The 19,098-nt window shown below is 45.9% G+C and overlaps 1 protein-coding gene across 1 annotated transcript in view; it reads left to right on the top strand.

Moving 5' to 3' along the window:
• Positions 1–7,375, top strand: part of RASGEF1B (RasGEF domain family member 1B) — a 52,956-nt gene extending 45,581 nt beyond the window's left edge. Inside the window, exons 11-14 of the mRNA XM_026718919.2 lie at positions 979–1,074; positions 2,708–2,831; positions 4,273–4,345; positions 5,721–7,375. Of these exons, the coding sequence (XP_026574704.1) occupies positions 979–1,074; positions 2,708–2,831; positions 4,273–4,345; positions 5,721–5,745 (318 nt within the window). The 3' untranslated portion in view covers positions 5,746–7,375. The remainder of the gene's footprint in view (positions 1–978; positions 1,075–2,707; positions 2,832–4,272; positions 4,346–5,720) is intronic.
• Positions 7,376–19,098: the final 11,723 nt, after the last annotated feature.

Raw genomic sequence — 19,098 nt, 5'->3', positions numbered from 1 at the left:
CAAACCAGGCAAGATAAGGGCTGGAGGACGTCCACAGATATCAGTACACACACTGGGAAGGACGCCAAACTCAGAGAGGAACCATAAACTAGAGATATTTCCACACTGTTTCCAGCACTCACTCGTACGCAGATCTGTCCTCTTATCCAGTTGTCACAGTTGCAGCCCATGAAGAGAATCAAGGCCCACTCCTCCCGAGTAGACCACGTCTCTCCCTTATCCTCTCCTCCCTGCATCCCCTAGGATGGGCCTGGGTCCGCCTCTGACTGCCCAGCCGGCTTCTGCCCTTCCCCAGCCTCCTTCACAAATTCCAGAGCCACACTTCCACTCCCTGTTGGCTGTTCCTCCTCTCCCTTGGGCATAACACACCTAGAGGACACTACATTGCAAGTGGTTGATCGGTAAAAGTGGCGTGCGTGTGTCTGTGCTTGTATGTGTGTGTTGTAAAAGAGTTATGAATAATGCAATACACTGAATGCTTGCCTTACTGCAGAAGTGCGGAACTATGGCCCTTTTATGACTTGTGGACTTCAATGCCCAGAATTTCTGAGCCAGCTCAGGAATTCTGGGAGTTGAAGTCCACAAGTCATAAAACAAGTCACAAAATGGCTGGCTTGGGAATTCTGGGAGTTGGAAGTCCACAAATCATAAAATGGCTTGCTGAGGAATTCTGGGAGTTGAAGTCCAAAAGCCATAAAAGGGCCATGGCCCCTCCCAACCCTGGCTTACCGGAGATGCTGGAACTTAAATTCTGCAGAATAAGTGTTTGACCAGAGGGGATAGACAAGCAAAGGATCTTCGGCTTAGTTTCAGCTATGGCCTCTCTTGTTGTATAGCTTTTTGGAGCTACCTCTGCCCCAAACGTGGTGCAGTTTATTCTTTATTTGTCCCAAATGAGACAAAGACGTTTTTCCCCCTTTTGTTCCAGTCACAGGTCTGTTGCTAATCTGGATTCTTCTGGATTCTCTCTTCTTTTAGATTGTGATCCCATTTTTCAGCCTGCTTATCAAGGATATTTACTTCCTCAATGAAGGCTGTGCCAACCGCTTGCCCAACGGCCATGTCAATTTTGAAGTAAGTAGAGCGTCCTCAGGGTTTCCGAATTTCTCTTAAACTCTTAACCTCGTCGAATTGAACGCAGGAGCAGAAAACCTCGTCAAGATTTTGGAGTGCAGAGGCAGGAACTTTGTACAGGTTACCTCACGGCTCTGACATGTTTCCTTCCCTTCCAACCATGGTTGGTTTTTTGAAGAGCCCTATCTATGTTCTCTGAATGGACTTGGTGGCTCAGTGGCTGAGACACTGAGGTTGTCGATCAGAAAGGTCGGCAGTTTGGCAGTCCGAATCCCTAGCGCCACATAACGGAGTGAGCTCCCATCACTTGTCCCAGCTTCTGCCAACCTAAATCACGTAAAAAATGCAAGTAGAAAAATAGGGTCCACTTTGGTGGAAAGGGAACAGCCTTCCGTGCACCTTCAGTGTTTAGTCATGCCGGCCACATGACCACGGAGACGTCTTCGGACAGCGCTGGCTCTTCTTCGGCTTTGTAAGGGAGATGAGCACCGCCCCCTAGAGCCAGAAACAATTAGCACATATGTGAGAGGGGAACCTTTACCTTTACCTATATTCTCTGAGCATGTCTTGTTTTCACTGACAAAGGGCTGGTTTTTTCTTTCCCAACCCACAGAATTAAAGAATAGTCCATCCTTATAGGCCTGAAGGAGCAGGACTTGAGCAGAATTACAAAAGGCAAGGGTTATAAGGGGTCCCTGGTGCTCTTTGACCTTGGTTTATTTCTTCCAGATGTTTCTTTACTCAAACAAGATAACATGTAAGGGGAGTGGGGTTTGCTCTCAGTTTATAATCTAGTGAATAGCCCTGTCAGTATTGGTGGGAATGGTCTTGGAGGTTCTTTCCTTGGGCTGTAAGATGTTATCTATCTACCGCTAGCCAAACAAACTAACAATAAACAGCCAAATCAAAGAACCTCTAAGACAGTGTTGGCAAACCTTTTTGGCACTGAGAGCCGAAACAGGAGCATGGGTGAGTGCTGGAAACCAGAAGAGCAGCTCCCTGGCGTACATGGGCGTGCTCGGAAACTGAACTTCCGGCTTCTGGCATGTGTCCTGGCCACCTAGTCTTCCTGTTTCTGGCACGCATGCATGTGCGAAGCTGGCTGGGGTGTATATGCATGCACTGGAAACCGGAAGCTCAACTTCCCGGTGCGTGCATGCACGCTGAGGAGCAGCTCTTCCGGTTTCCGGCGCTCCCACGTGCATGAAGACCAGCTGCCTGGTACGCATGCGTGCCAGAACCCAGAAGAGCAATGGGCGACGGCTGGCGTGTCTGGAGAGATGGCTCTGCGTGCCACTTCTGGCACGTGTGCCCTGGGTTTGTCGTCATGGCTCTAAGACAACACTGGACGGAGTAATTCACCGGAATATAAATTGAGCGCAAACCCCACACCCTTCTAGCCCTGATGATGTGACTAGGGTAGGTATTGAAATGTCTGCAAGAAAACAACTGCGCTTCAGAGAGCATCAAGGACCCCGCATTTCAACCCTGAGCTGCTAATCCTCTCTTTTATTGCAACAGTTTAATGAACTATCCTTCTGGAACAGACCGATCAACCCTATTGCCTTGTTTTAATGGATCCCTTGTACCTGCTTAGCTTATGTGCTTTTCCTGTTCTGCTCATTCCTTGCAGAAGTTTTGGGAACTGGCTAAACAAGTGAGTGAGTTTATGACCTGGAAGCAAGTGGAGTGCCCTTTCGAGAGGGACCGGAAAATCCTTCAATACCTGCTCACCATTCCAGTTTTCAGTGAGGACGGTAAGAGAAGAGCACCTGCAATTGTTCGTCGTGTTGTTCCAAAGGTGCTTTCTTTCTTTCAAGAGGCAACTGGACTGTCTGGTTTTTCTTTTGAAGACCTTTCGCTTCTCATCCAAGAAGCTTCTTCACCTCTGACTGGATGGTAGGGAATGGAAGGATTTATACTCCTTGCAGACAGCTGGCCGTTTGCATTCAAAGAGGCCATCTATTATGTCAACATGGATCAGCCCTCTCCCAACGAAGGAGGGAGGGATAAGACGCCGTCTATCTCCAGTCTACAACATAGTCCTTTCAACAAGGCTCCACACCCATTGGCACCACTCCTGTGACCCTGATGACACAGATAAATCCCCAGGTCGCCTCAATGACTCGCTGAAAGGATGCAAATGACCAGCTGTCTGCAAGGAGTATAAATCCTTCCATTCCACACCCTCCAGTCAGAGTTGAAAAAGCTTCTTGGATGAGAAGCGAAACATCTTCAAAGAAAAACCAGGAAGTCCAGTTGCCTCTTGATTGTCTTTGGGACAATTATGACCTGGAGGACTGAGAATCTCCACAGACATGTTCAGCATGTTGTATATTTGACAGCTATTCTGATACACAGGGTGATATGTAATCGCCTACTTTTATTTTCCTTCCAACTTCCAATGTCGCAGCCTGTGGCATCGATGGAAGCAACGGATGGAAATTAATCAAGGAGAGAAGCAACCTAGAACTAATGAGACATTTCCTGACAGAACCATAAATCAGTGGAACCACTTGCCTCCAGAAGTTGTGAATGCTCAGGACACTTCCGGCTTGTGGCGCTTCGGTGCAGGCAGGAATCCGCGACTGTGCGCGGTCCCTGCCTGTGTTCAGAAGTTGTGAATGCTCCAATACTGGAAGTTTTTAAGAAGAGATTGGAAAGCCGTTTTTCTGAAATAGTATAGGGTTTCCCGCTTGACTAGAAGGCTTCCAATTCTGTCGTTGTGTTATTTCTGTTATTAGATTAGTCTTGCCTGTCTGAACTGATTGGGCAGAGAGTGCTTGTGGTTTATGACCACACAGTACCAGATCCCTGCATTACAAAAACACAAAACTTCCCAGGTTAAAGTTCCCCTTCGTCATCTTGCCGATCTTAGCATTGCTTCCAAAATTAGGTGCATCTCCCAGTCTTTTGGAACAGTTTTTTTCAGGGAATTGAAGGGAAAAGGAGGAAGCAGCTAACATGTCTTCTGGATAAGAATAATAAGGATGTTCATAGGAACCTTGAATCTCATTTATGAACTATTACTTGTGCTCCAGTTCACGCAAGCTTTTAACGCCGTTAGAAATGAGAAAATTTTTTCCTCCTGAGGACCACGCATTTGGAAAGAGACGGTGTTGCTATCCCACAGGGAACATAATTCAAGACATTTAGAAGGTGTCTGTAAGGCTCATATTTTCTTTCTTCTGGTTGTAGCACTTTATTTGGCCTCGTATGAAAGTGAAGGTCCAGAGAATCACATTGAAAAGGACAGGTGGAAGACACTCAGGTGAGTGCTCGAACCTTTCCGGTATCCATCAACAGACTGAATGTTTCTTCTTGCACTTGAACCAATGTTTTTGTTTTCTGTTGGGATAATAATAGCGATAGCACTTAGACTTATATCCTGCTTCATAGTGCTTTACAGCCCTCTCTAAGGGGTTTATAAATGTCAGTATATTGTCTCCCAACAATGTGGGTCCTCGTTTTACCAATCTGAGAAGGACGGATGGCTGAGTCAACCTTGAGCCAGTCAGGTTCAAACTGCTGGCATCCGGCAGAGTTAGCCTGCAATACTGCATTCTGACCACTGCGCCACCACAGCTCTTTATAGGAGCCATGGCTCTTTATAGGATAAGAGTGCTATATATATCATTTTGTTTTTAGACAAGTGTTCCTCGACTTACAACCATTCATTTAGTGACTGTTTGAAGTCACAAGAGCATTGAAAAAAAGGGAGTTACCGTCATTTTTCACACTCATGACCATTGCAGCATCCCCATGGTCACATGATCCAAATCCAGACATTGGGCAACTGGTATGTATTGACGACAGTGGCCGTGTCCTGAGGTCATGGGATCCACTTTTGCGACCTTCAGACAAGCCAAGTCAATGGGGAATCCAGATAAACAACTGTGTTACTAATTGACCAACTGCAGCGACTCATTTGAACAAATGTGGCACGAAAGTTCATTAAATGGGCCAAAGCTCATTTAACAAATGTCTCACTTAGCAACACAAATGTTGGACTCCACTGTGGTCGTTAAGTCGAGGACTACCTGTACATCTTTCTCTTAAAGCACACAGACTGGCCCTGATGGCAAGTTCAGATGGACACAGGACTTCCAAGCAATTGGACAATGTCTTCTTGATGTCCTAATGCCGTGAAAGCAAACCTATGGCATGTGTGCCACAAGTGGCACGCAGAGCCATTTGTGCAGGCACGCGAGCCCCAGGCAAACTTACCTCACTGCTCATGTGCATGCCTCCCAGCTGATTTTCAGGCCTTTTTTGGCCTGCCAGAGGCTTGAGGGAAACCTCTGCAGGCTTTACAGACCAAAAATAGGCCCGTTTTGTCTCTTCCTGTATTTCCGGAAATACCAGAAGTGACAAAACGGGCCCATTTTTCGGCCTGCAAAGGCTGCAGAGGCTTCTGGCAGGCCGAAAAAGGCCTCAAGCGGGTCCGAAAATCAGCTGGGAGGCGCGGGGCAGGTAAGGGGGTGGCAGGGGGAAAATCGCACACGCATGCTCAGGGGTGGGGTGGGGGGCATGCATTGCCTTCTGACACACAAGGGCATGCGCAATTTTTGACACAGGAGCCCAAAAAGGTTAGCCACCGCTGTCCTAATGGAAGGTCTTCCTTCTCTGTTTGACTTCTCTTATAGGTCCACGCTTCTGGGAAGAGGCTAATGCATGAGTTGGGTGCTTTCTGCAGTTGCTGCTATGATCTTGACCTGGGTTCTTAGGATGAAGGCCATGGCTGAGGTCGCTTATTTATTTACCCATCCCTCGTCTCCTCCTCTTGAAGACCAAGAGGCGCGTTTTTAAGTTATGAGAGCTGAATAGTTGGTGAAGAGCAAGTCGGGACATGATGTTGAGAGGAAAGCCCAGCTGACACGAGTCAGGAAAGGCAAGCTTTCCTCTACCCACCGATTGTCCGACGAAAGGGCCAGTTGGGTGGCATGCGGTTGATCAAAGAGGACCCAGTGAAGATCCGAGTCTACTGTGAATCCTTTTGAAGCACCTGGATGGGATTTCCCCCCCTCTTCCTCATCCCATCCCACCTGCAAACTCTACTCATCAGACTTTCTGGTACTTTCACATTTATCGGATTCCAAGTAGAACTTCCCTTCCATCGATCCAAGGCCAACTGGACTCCTTCAGATGCCACCAGGATCTGAGGAAGATTTTCGCTGACGATTCTTGTCGAAAAGAAATCTAAGAACTCTTGCGTTTTTTTCCCTTGAAGGGATAAACGGCTCACGACGTAGCGTTTGTTGTTGCGGGTTCCTTAAGATGTTCAGCTATTTATTATGAAAAGGGGCACGAGTGCTCTGGGTTTTTTTTGTTTGTTTGTTCGTTCGTTTGTTAGTTTGCGAGTTAGCTGCTGGTCGGCTAACTCAGACTAGATACTAATTGGAAGTTTAAAATATTAAGTTCAGCAATAGCGCTAGGAGAAACGGAGGCTTAGAAAGCTAGGTAGCAAAATGTAGCTAAACTATGTAGAAATGTCACCCTTCCTCTTAAATGTATTATTGTGCTGGGTTTTGTTTTGTTTTTTTTCATCTGGGCACATCTGCGCTACAAAGCCATCTGAATTGGGCATGAAGCCAGTTTCATTTCTGTGACGTTCTCCAAAGAGAAATTTGATATGGAAATCCGGGTTCAATTTTGAAAGAGAGACCCGTTGGAATAAAGCGGGACTCCGGGTTTGAGGTCCTTCATCGATGGGACCTCTAAACTGGCTTATAGGATGTTTGTTTCCAAAACTGATTCGTTGGAGAGCCAGAATAATCAGAGAGGTTTGGAGCTGGCTTACATTTCGTAATGTGGGCTTTCCTGTACTTTTCTGCATCCTTTTCTTCACGCTCTGTATTATTGAATTAATTGATTTTGTTTTCTCCTTGAGAGGGTGAGCGGGGGAAAAAAAACCCCGCTGGGGATTGTAGGTAGATATCAATTATGATTTTTCAGGTGTGTTTTTTTTTTAATGTGAGGAAATAATATCCGATCTAGCAATGCTAATTTAAACTCTGAAATCCTACAGACCCATTGAAAGTTTCTCCTAGCTGAGTCTCTAGCTATAAACTCCATGTTTGTTTGGGTTTTTTGTTTCAAGAACCTCTGAAATTTGCTTTGACTACGAAACAAGTCCTGTTATGTCCGTGGTAGCTCTGAATGCTTAGTCCCTGTATTGCCTTCCCCGAGAAATTCTGAAAAATTGAAAGTCCGTTAACAAGACATATCCAGAAAAGGGATTTGTATGAGATATGCTATTCCTCAAAAATAATAATAAATAAAAATACATCGTTGAATTGTTCTTCATTGCTTGCACCTTGTGGTTTTGTCAGTGAATTTGCACATAAGATCCAGTAACACATGCAGGTATTTCTGAAATAGATTAAAAAAAAGGAAGCACAGATAGTTAGTCCTCCATTTATAACAGTTCATTTAGTGACTGTTTGAAGTTACAACAGCACTGAGAAAGGTGATTTATGGCCGTTTTTCACACGACCATTGCAGTATCCCCATGGTCACAGAATCAAAATTCAGGCGGTTGGCAAGTGATTCATGTGTCAACTCATAACATATTTCTATGGTCTTTTTAGAGTTGCCAACAGAAAGGGAGGGGGAGGCAGTGTAGCAGCTTGCAAAACCAAAAGTGCATTCCATAAATGTTTTCCAAGATAGTAACTAGGTGACTGAAGTTTCTGCCTGATTGATTGATGACGCTTGGCTATGGATGTGTCCCACTGGAGAATATGAATTACGATACACCCAGGGTGGGTGGGGGAAAACCAGGATCAAGGATGGCAATGAATTATGTGTCTCAGAGTCAGCTACACCCAGGCAGTGCTGGACATGTTAACCCCCAATAAATCCTTTTGAAGTTTTGGAGGTTTGGCTCGAGACTCATGATTTAAATGCGGGGGTTAACTGCCGGAATCCTGACATCATATTTATGATGGTCGCAGTGTTCCCTGGGTCACGTCATCCCCTTTTGTGACCTTCTGACAAGCAAAGTCAACGGGGAAATCAGGTTCATTTAAACAACCGTGTGACTAACTTAACAACTGCAGCGATTCACTTAACAACTGTGGCAAGGAAGGTCGTAAAATGAGGCAAAGCTCACTTAACAAATGTTTCACTGGGCAACATAAATTGCGGTTGTAAGTCGAGGACTACCTGTGATCCTCAAGGCACAAGCAATCCAGATTTTATTCCTAAATTGCATGCTGACTTAACATTCCGACTTAACCAAAACCAAAAGTGCATTCCATGAATGTTTTCTAAGATAGTAAGTAGGTGAGCGAAGTTTCTGTCTTGCAAAATTCTAACTGGAGAGCATGATTGATGGCTCTTGGCTATGGATGTGTCTCATTGGAGAATATGAATTATGATACACCCAGGGGGTGGGGAAAAACCAGGGTCAAGGGTGACAATGAATAATGTATCTCAGAGTCTATATATATTTTTTCAATTCTCTAATCTCTGTTCTCTTAATCCCGGTGCACAACTCTTTCAGAACTCATTCAGTTTTTCCAGCATTGCTTGATAAAGTAGATGTGAATTTAAAAGGCTGCGTGTTTTAATTAACTCGGCTATTAAAACTCTCCATTAACTGAATAGCATTCATCTGTGTTGTTCGTCAGGCAACATTAATTACTTTTTAACATTACTGGTTTTAGAAATCATCTGAAAGCAAGGAATTTTTGTCGTTTTGCAGGTGACACCTGCTGCTCTGTGTTAATGCATTTACCTTGCTAAATCCGATCTTTTTTTAAATGAGTTGATAATATGAGATGCAAATGTGAGGACCGTGGTTGACTGCTTCTTGCAAATGAGGTTACCCTATTAGCTTGCATAATGCATCCCTTATAAACTCTCCCTGTGACAGGAATTCTGATGGATTATGCGCCCAGATGTGTTGTTTTTTTAAAATTATAATAGTAATTTTATTAAAAATTACATTTACAATGATGGAAACGAATACCCAAAACAGAAAAGGATAAAAAGCAAAAGAAGTGCACCAAAATAAAAATAAAAAAAAGGAATGTAGTAAAGTAAAAGAAAAATATATGTAGAAATGGCTTCCTGCTTCATCACAAGTTTAAAGATTTTAGTAACTTATCACCTCCTAAAATATCACAAATTATCCCTTCTCCTGACAATTCTCCTAGGAACCAAGGACAGCTGGCCAGAGGAAGGAGGAGTGAAGTTACCAGGCAACCAGACAGCACCGTGATTGGACCATGTGACTGATTGTATGGGGAAGGGGAAAAACTTTAAATTAGGTGAAAACTGCGGGAACCTGCAGAGTCGGATTTTCACCAGAACTGTGCCAACATGATAGACCCAATAAAAGTATTATTTGAGGAATTCACTTGCCTCGGTGTTTTGCTCGCTATGGGTATATTAATTGGAACTCTGACATCTACTGCATCATACTGCAAATGATGTTGATCTTGTATCTTGTGTCATTTTCACAATGACCTCATGTTCCATGGGACATAAACTGTCTCTTCTGCAGATGTTCCTGTAGCGTGTTCGATTCTACCTTCTGTTCAAATTACCGTGATCAACAAGCCCTTTAGAATCCGCAGTCTCTGCTGGGTTTGGATATGAGCAGAATGCAGATTCTAAAGGGCTGGTGATAATGACACTTCAGGGATCAATGACACTTTTTATGAATGGCAAGATATGCAGAATCACACTCTTTAGTTCTCAATCCATCAGCCGTCGCTCCTGTGCAAACTACCACGGATCCTTTTCTTGTCTTTAAATGAATTGGGGCTCTGTGAGTTTAGTTCATGGATTTTTTTTCCCTATGGATCTAGACACTTGTCATAACCTTTAACTGGGCAAAACGACACCTCAAGAGGGCCGCAAATTCTAAACCAAGGTCCAAAATAGGCTAACTTACAGAATGAGTCCAAAATCCAGGATCCATGACTCCTGAGGGAATTAAATTTGGGGAAAATGTGGCTCCTTCAGTGCTACTGGCTGCTGTTGCACTGCTACTGTGGTCACGTCAGAGGTGGTATTCAGCCAGTACTGACCAGTTCTGGAGAACCAGTAGCAGAAATGTTGAGTAGAGAACCGGCAAATACCACCCCTGACTGGCCCCGCCAACCCCATCTATTCTCTGCCTCCCATTGAGTCCCAGCTGATTGGCTGGGTCTTCTTTGGTTGCCTTGAACAGGAGAATGGAGCTGGAAAGCAGGTTAGTGGGGTGGGGAGGGAATGGGGATTTTGCAGTAACCTTCCCCTGCCAGGCCCACCAAGCCACGTCCACAGAACTGGTAGTAAAAAAAAATTGAATCCCACCACTGGGTCACGTGGTCTTAAGGAAAGGAAAGGAAAGGAAAGGAAAGGAAAGGAAAGGAAAGGAAAGGAAAGGAAAGGATCACACCAGCACGGAGATGCTACAAAAGTTGCAAGTATGAAAAATGGCCATAAGTCACTTTCTCAGTGCCATTGTAACTTCGAATGGTCATTAAGTGAACGGTTGTAATTCCTACCTGTATGCAGAGTTTGAGCAGAGTCAAGAACTTATGATTTGGAGGTATCAATAGACCAGAGGTGGTATTCAGCAGATTCTGACCAGTTCTGGAGAACCGGTGGCGGAAATTTTGAGTAGTTCAGAGAACCAGCAAATATCTCTGACTGGAGATTTTACGGTATCCTTCCCCTGCCAAGCCCACCAAGCCACGCCCACAGAACCGGTAGTAAAAAAAACATTGAATCCCACCGCTGCAATAGACCCCCCCTTACCTCCTCTTCTTGGGCATCTTGATTTCAGGACCTCAAAAAAGTCTTTTAAAGAGCAATATATTAAATGAGAAGGTGACCTGCTATGCAAATTAAGACGCAGCCTCTGGCATTATCTTCATTCTGAGAACGCTATGCTGTCTGTTTTTTTTGTTTTTAAAAAAAACACAGTTTAAGATTTGACAATTTTGAGCGAGGAAAATTTTGGATAACGGAGAATTAAAATGCTCCTCTCTTCTGAATTCAGTTTCCATCTCCCAGGAGAAATTTCATTTTTAATGTACAGCACTGACTGCAGTTGAAATCCTGATCTAAATCAAGTTAGGAAATATTTAGCATTGTTGATCAATGTTGCCCTCTTGTGGGCAACGGTCTGTATGGATTTTTATTTTTTTATTAAAGCTTATTATATTTATTATAACAACAATTAAACTTTATTACAAGGTGAAGTTCAAATAGGAACAAAAGCTGAGAAAGGTAAAAAGAAAGAAGTGTAGAAAGGAAGAAAAAAGTAAAAAAAGGAGCCACTTCTAATTTTTTTTCAGTGCAATAGAATATAAAAAAGCCACAACTTCAATCTTTAGCTTTACATGTTTGTGTTTCAAGCCATTTCTACAGCAACAAAGCCATTCTAGTAATCAAAACCTAAAATCAAATTTTCATTTTTTTACAGTTTCAAGTATACAAAGTCCAGAAGTAGTTTCCAAGTGGAAATAAAATAGATAAATAAAAAAAATTCTTCTCTTTGAGGGGTGAAGGTGATACAGTTATAGATAACAGATACAGATAATCAGAATTGGAAAGGACCTTATAGGTCATCTAGTCCAACCCCCCAACCCAAGTGGGAGACCCTACACCATTTCTGACAGATGGCAGTCCAATCTCTTCTTGAAGGTCTCAAGTGATGGCGCTCCCACAACTTCCGAGGGCAAGCTGGTCCATTGGTTGATTGTTCTCCCTGTCAGAAAGTTTCTCCTTATTTCCAGGATGAATCTCTCTGTTGTAGAGCGATGGTAAGGAAGAGGCAGGAGCCAGAGCGTACAACTAACAAGGCTTTATTGCAGAGAATAAGGGGTTGTCGCGTCTGCTTGCTAACTGGCAGACCAGCGGGCGACAACGGGGCTGGCTCTGCTCGACAGCCGGCTTTTATAGCCGACTGTCAAACGGAGCCAGCCAATGGGAGCGGCTGGTGCTCCCGCTCAAACAGCGGACCTGGTTGGGAACTCCAACCAGTTCCACAGACATAACGCTCCTTGCCCCCAGCTGGGAACATGCGTAGTCCTGTAGGTAAGTAGGCTGTCTGCGCTGGCGACCAGAACGTCGCAGCTCGGGTAAACTGTTGGCTGGTGTCAAGTCCAGGCCCTCGGGACATGCCTCGACGGTCGTTGGGGCATGGGCTTGACCTGGCGTAGTGTTCTGAGCATTCGGCGATTCCCCTGTTCGGGCTGACCTGGGCGAGTCGCTAGGTCTGGTTGGCAAACTGGCTCGCTCAGCTGTTGGTTCGGTGATTCCAGCCGGAAACTCGGGTCCTCCAGCAAACTCTCCTGATCGATGGGGAAGACCGGGTCCCGCAGGGAGCTTCCATCTGGCACCGGCAGGGAGACTCTGGTGCTGGCAGGTTGGGTTGGGTCGGTATCGGCCGCACTTCTCCGTCGCCTTCTGAGTTGGTCTACGTGTCTCCGCCACAAGCGTCCATCTTCCAGGAGGACCCTGTAGGATCTTGGACCTGTGACCGACATGACTTGACCTGGTACCCACAAAGGATCCCCGCATAGTTCCTGGCGTACACCAGGTCATGCAAGGCAAAGTCTCTGACCAGACTGTCAGACCCTAAAGGGGTGTCTGGGCAGTAGTGGGGTGTAACCTGTCCAGGGTGGTCCTAAGGCGTCTCCCCATCAAGAGTTCGGCAGGGGATTTGTTAGTAGCGGTGCAAGGCATCGTATGTTGGCTGAGAAGGTAACGAGACAGTTTAGAGTGCCAGTTTTCCTGGCCAAACCTGGCGAGTGCCTCCTTGGCTGACCTGACTGCTCTCTCAGCCATCCCGTTGCTAGCGGGGTGAAAGGGAGCTGTCAGGATATGTCTGATGCCCAAGTTAGCAACGTACATACTGAACTCACATGACGTGAACTGTGGGCCATTGTCAGACACCAGCGTGTCAGGGAGTCCATGGGTGGCAAATAAACGGGTCAGGGCTTTAACTATTGCTTGGGTGGTGGTCGTGGGGAGCAGGGCCAAGTCTATCCACTTGGAGTAGGAGTCCACGACCACCAAGAAGGTCCTGCCATGCACCGGTCCAGCCAGGTCGATATGCAGGCGAGACCAAGGGGCACTAGCACTTTCCCACCTGGTGGGCGTGGCAGCTGGTGGGGCGGCCCTGGTTTCTTGGCAAGGTTGGCATGAGCTTACCCAGCTGGCGATTTGGACATCCATGCCGGGCCACCAAACGTAGCTGCGGGCCAACGCCTTCATCCTGACGATGCCCGGGTGGCCCTCGTGAAGCACCTTCAGGATGGGTATACAAAGGGTGGCTGGAATGACTACTCTGGTACCCCACAATAGACATCCCTGTAGCTTCGACAGTTCCTGCTGACGGGTTTTAAAAGGAGTAAAGTCAACTGTACATTGAGTTTCCGCCACCCCTTCCCACCCAGTCCAGAACCTGGGCAATTATCTTGTCTTTTTTGAGTGCGCAGCAATGTCCTCGGCTGTCACTGGCAGTTTAAGTTCGTTGACCTCAAAATGGCGTGAATCAGTGCTGGGTCTTCGACTGGGACTGGTAGGGGCAGCGACTAAGGGCATCGGGCGTGACTCAAGTTCTTGCCAGGTCGATGCACCAACTTGAATGAGTAAGCGGCCAGAAACAAAGTCCATCTGGTCATTCTGGGTGAAAGTACCTGTGGGGTTTGCTTATCTCCAGATAAGAGTCCCAGGAGAGGTTTATGGTCAGTTACAAGTTCAAAATGGTGCCCAAACAAAAATTCATGGAACTTTTTAACTGCAGCAACCGCAGCCAGGGCCTCTTTATCTATTTGACTGTAGTTCCTTTCGCCGTAGAGAAGGTCCTAGAGAAGAAGGCAATTGGTGCCTCGGAGCCGTTGGGAAGTCTGTGGCTTAGGACAGCTCCAATCCCAAAAGGGGATGCGTCAGCAGCTAGGACCAGGGGAAGACGTTGATCAAACTGAATTAAGACTGCCTCCGATGTGAGTAAGGATTTGACTGACTTGAAAGCATGGGCTTCTTTGGGTCCCCAATGCCAGGGTGAGTCTTTATCTAACAGTCTATGTAAGGGTTCAGCGACAGATGCTTTGTGCGGGAGAAATGAGGCGTAAAAGTTTAGTAGCCCCAGGAAGGCTTGGAGCTCCGTCTTGTTAGTTGGTGTGGGTGCCTCATGGATGGCCTTTACCTTGGACTCAATTGGGTGGATGCCGGAGGCGTCTATCCTATAACCCAGAAAGTCCACTTGCCTAGTGGCGATGGCGCACTTCTCCCTTTTAAGTTTGAGGCCATGCTGCCTAAACTTCTCTAGAACCGCCCTGACCTCTGTATGAGTTGAGGCTCGATCAATAGCTGAGACTAGGATGTCATCAAATACGGAACAACCCTGGGAGACCCTGGAGAATCCTTTCCATGAGTGATTGGAATATACCCGGGCCACACTTACACCGAATTGGAGGCGTTTACACTTGAATGCCCCTCTATGTGTGACTATGGTTTGTAATTCCGCTGTCTGATCATCAACAGGGAACTGTTGGTATGCCTGGGACATATCTAACTTGGCTAAAATGGTGCCGGGTTCAAGGTGTGTAACAGGTGCTGAATAACAGGGACAGGGTATGCGCTGACCTGTAGGTAACGGTTGAGTGTGGTTTTATAGTCTGCGCAGATTCTTAAACTGCCATCCTTCTTGAGTGGGGTGACTATGGGGGTCTCCCATTTGGCAAAATCAGTAGGTTCTAACACCCCTTGCTTAAGTAGCTTATCTAATTCTGCGTCCAATTTGGGACGGATGGCGAAAGGCACCTGCGTGGCTTTAGGCGAAGAGGGATTGCCTGGGGGTCTACAGAGAGAACCAGATGGGGGTGCCAGAATAGCAACCCAGCTCGCTGCTAAACACATCAGAATAATCTGAAAATAATGCATCTACGCTCAGAAGTTGAGACAGCATGGACCCCAGTTACACTAAGGCCGAGGGAGGGAAACCAATCTAGCCCTAACAGGCTGGGGAGGGCACCATTAACAACCACTAAAGGCAAATGGCCTTTAAAGGCTTGGAATTGAACAAGAAACTTGCCTTTCCCGAGGACAGGGATGTTCTTGCCCTGGTAGTCCCGCAGTGTCAGGTGGCATCTTTGAAGCTGCTTCTTTGACAGTCTGGGCTGGATCTTCTTCAGGGTTTCCCAGGAGATGATTGAGAGCGCAGATCCCATGTCTACCTCCATCCTGCAGGGTTTACCTTCTAGGAAAACAGAAATTTTGATTTTATCAGGGGTTTGGGAAGTATGGTTAGCGTGGTAGCAGGTATAGCAGTCCTCCACTTGCCTTTGGGAATTAGAAGGTGGTGGAGGTCTTTGAGGCAAAGTGCGCCCTGCTTGGCAGACTCTAGCGAGGTGACCCTTCTTTTGGCAATTCCAGCAGATGGCGTTTCTAAACCTGCAGGATGCCCTAGAGTGGGAGCCTCCGCAGGTTAGGCAAATGGGAGGTTGATTGGGGGCGAACTTGTTTCTTTGTCCCGCTCCTACCTGTGAAGGCTTCTGATGCTTAAGGCGGTTAATGTCTGATGAGTCTGTGGGGTCTTCTTCACTGAGCACTACTTCTGAATGGATGGTGGAACTGCTGGGCTTTAATGGAGTGCCTTGAATTTCAGCTGCTGATTGGGCAGAGAGCTCAGCAGCTAGGGCTTCCTCCATGGCTAGGGATAGATTCAAGTCCTTTTTGCCAGCAAACGCCTTTGAGTCTCAGGTCTCTAACCCCACAGACGATCTGGTCCAACAACATGTCTTCTAAGTAGTCTTTGAAACCGCACTGCAAGGCAGCTGTCCTCAGGGCTGCCATATACTCATGGATTGACTCCCCTCTGCCTGTTTTCTAATTCTGAAGGCATACCTTCTGGCTATCTGGGATGGTTTTGGTAGTAGTGGTTGGAGAGGATTTCTTGTAGTTCATCCCATGGGACGCTTCTGATAGCGCGTGGGGTGACTAATGCTGTAGCGGTGTCAAAAACTGCAGGCCCACAATAGCTGAGGAAATAGGACTTCTTCCTATGTTCAGCAGCGTCAACTAACCCGATGGCATCGAGGAAATGGCTGAAACGATTTTTGTAGGAGTCCCACGTTTCCTCGTTTGGCTTGAATGGTGGGAATGCTGGATTAGCATTCATTGTGAAAATGCAGGGTTCGCCTTCTTCAGTCGTCTTTTGAACTCGCCTTAAAAGAGCGCAGGCTGTGACTGTCTCTCTAGGCTACGGAGCTCTTTTTTGAATTTCGCGCTCTTTGTGAGCGTCGGCGGCTGCGGCTACAGCGCCCGTGGTTCGCTTCAGTGAGTACAGCTCAAAGCAATGGAGGTTTTGAATTTCGCGCTCTTTGTGAGCGTTGGCGGCTGCGGCTTCAGCGCCGTGGCTTCGCTCTCAGTGACTACAGCTCTTTGAAGCAGACGGGTCTGGCTAGCCTTCGACCGAATCCCATCCTCATCGCCAGTGTTGTAGAGCGATGGTAAGGAAGAGGCAGAAGCCAGAGCGCACAACGAACAAGGCTTTATTGCAGAGAATAAAGGGTTGTCGCGCCTGCTTGCTAACTAGGAGACTAGCAGACAACAGGGCTGGTTCTGCTCGACAGCCGGCTTTTATAGCCGACTGTCAAACGGAGCCAGCCAATGGGAGCGGCTGGTGCTCCCGCTCAAACAGCGGACCTGGTTGGGAACTCCAACCAGTTCCACAGACATAACACTCTCCTTGTTCACTTTCCATCCATTGTTCCTTGTCTGGCCTTCGGGTCCCTTGGAGAATAGCTTGGCCCCTTCCTCTCTGTGGCAACCCCTCAAATATTGGAAGACTGCTATCATGTCTCTCCTGGTCCTTCTCTTCACTAGACTAGCCAAGCCCACTTCCTGTAAATGTTCTTCGTATGTTTTAGTCTCCAGTCCCCTAATCATCCTGGTTGCTCTTCTCTGCACTTTTTCTAGAGTCTTGACATCTTTTTTATAATGCGGCAAACAAAACTGAATGCAGTACTCTAGGTGTGGTCTTACTAAGGCTTTATGGAGTGGTATTGGTACTTTACTTGATCTCAATTGTATTCCTCTGTTAATGCAACTTACGGTAGACAGAGATGATGATAGTGAAGGGGATACAGTTGGCAGAGATGATAAAATTCACTGTTCTAATTAAAGAGAAGAATCGTAAAGAAGAAACATTTGTGGCTCAGGGGTGACATGAGGGGTCCTTGGTGTTCTCTGAGCTTGCTTGGGTTTTTTTGCAAACATTTACAACTAGGTAACATCTTCAGTGCTAGAGAATTCCTTACTAATACTGACGATGTTACCTAGTTTGGGTAATGAAACATCTGCAAGAAAACTGAGCTACAAATACTCTCCTTTATGATTCTTCACTTCAATTAGAACAGTGAATTTTACCATTTCCGCCAACTGTATCACCTTGACTATTCATTCCATTGTGCAAATTACTGGGCCTTTCCAACTTTGCCCCTTTCATCATATTCAGTAGCATAGAAAGTTAGCACCTACCCCTCTCCTAGAAGAATGAAATATTTTGAAAAATATTTAAAAGGCAATTTCCCTGGATGAGAAATTGAGAAAAATGCTCTTGGAAAGCAGGCTCCACCTTCCTTTATAGCCCTCAGCAGATGTCAGCACTTAAGAGATAAAGAGACAGATAGCTCTATTCATAGGCAAAGCAAATATTGCAGGCAGAAATCCATTCAAAATACAATATTTTGAAATTCCCTGCAGCAAAGTCCGAACAGAGGCAGAGTGATAGGATTAGCTTCACTCAAGACCCAAATCTGGGCAAAGTCATTATTAAGCCATAATAGGCATTGCCGAACACCCTTTCAGAACACAAGCCTTTTCATTACATCATCCCAGCAGTTCAAACAACCAAACCTGGGAGCTCAGACAACCTATAGAGCCAGCTATGACCCCTACACAACCTCTACAATAGCCAATAGAATACATGTTCCTGCGCAGGAACAGGAAGTTCAAGAGCAAAGCCCAAAGAAGGTATAAAAACCACCCACTCTTAACTCCATGTGGTCAGCTGCCCAGAAGCCACAAACCCATGTGGTTCTGCTTCATCATTTAACCATCTTTCCAATCAGCCTCCATTTTTCCAGTGTCTTTATCCTGGCTTGGAACTGAACCAGATGGCTATTTCTTCCCACAGTTGCATATTTTAGTAGCAATATATATTTTCATCTGGCTAGTCTTAGATCAGCCTCATCCGGATCTGCAGGCTCTTGATGGCATTGGCCCAGTCAGTTTGACCAATGGAATTCTGGGAATTGTATTTCAACAGTACTCAAACAATCTGGTGGAGGGAGTTATGTTTTAAGCGCCACTGTCTCTTTTCATATTTTTCCACTATCATTAACCTTGTATTATTGCTGCTTTTATTTCCTGCTGTTTGGATCATATGGCAGTATTGCTCTATTGTAAATATATTATTAATGTCATTATTAATTGAATGCATATCGTGCTCTTAATAAAGTAAAACTGCAACCATTTACAGATTTGAAAAAATATATAACACAAAATAAAATATTCAACACTAGAAGGAAAACAGCTTATATAGCAGCCTGCAGGAACTATACCCAGGGAAACCCTGGACAGAAATTAAATTGAATTTTCAGAGCATAGTAAAATAGAAAACCTGAGGTTATCTGGTGCATTGATCTAGGGTTGGGAAAATCAGACAACCACTAGAGCTGTGATGGTGAACCTGTGGCACGCATAGCATGCAGAGCCATTTGTGCCAGCACACGAGTTGCAGGCAAACTTACCTCACTGCACATGTGCATACCTCACAGCTGATTTCTGGCTGGTTTGAGTCCTTTTTTGGCTTCCCAAAGGCTTGAGGAAGTCTTCTGCGGGTTTTGCAGGCTGTAAATTAGCCTCGCTTTGTCACTTCCGGTATTTTCAGAAAAACAGGAAGTGATGAAACGGGGCTAGTTTCCTTGATTCTGTTGATGTCTCACGTTCTCACGCGCACACAGCCCTTCAAACAAAAGAGAAACAATTCTTTCTTTCTCCTCCTCACTA

Source organism: Pseudonaja textilis, chromosome 6 (genome assembly GCF_049901715.1).
Source record: "Pseudonaja textilis isolate UNSWEBS1 chromosome 6, rPseTex1.2, whole genome shotgun sequence".
NCBI lineage: Eukaryota > Metazoa > Chordata > Lepidosauria > Squamata > Elapidae > Pseudonaja > Pseudonaja textilis.
Note: the sequence above shows the minus strand (reverse complement) of the source record. Positions and strands in the feature narration are given on the sequence as shown.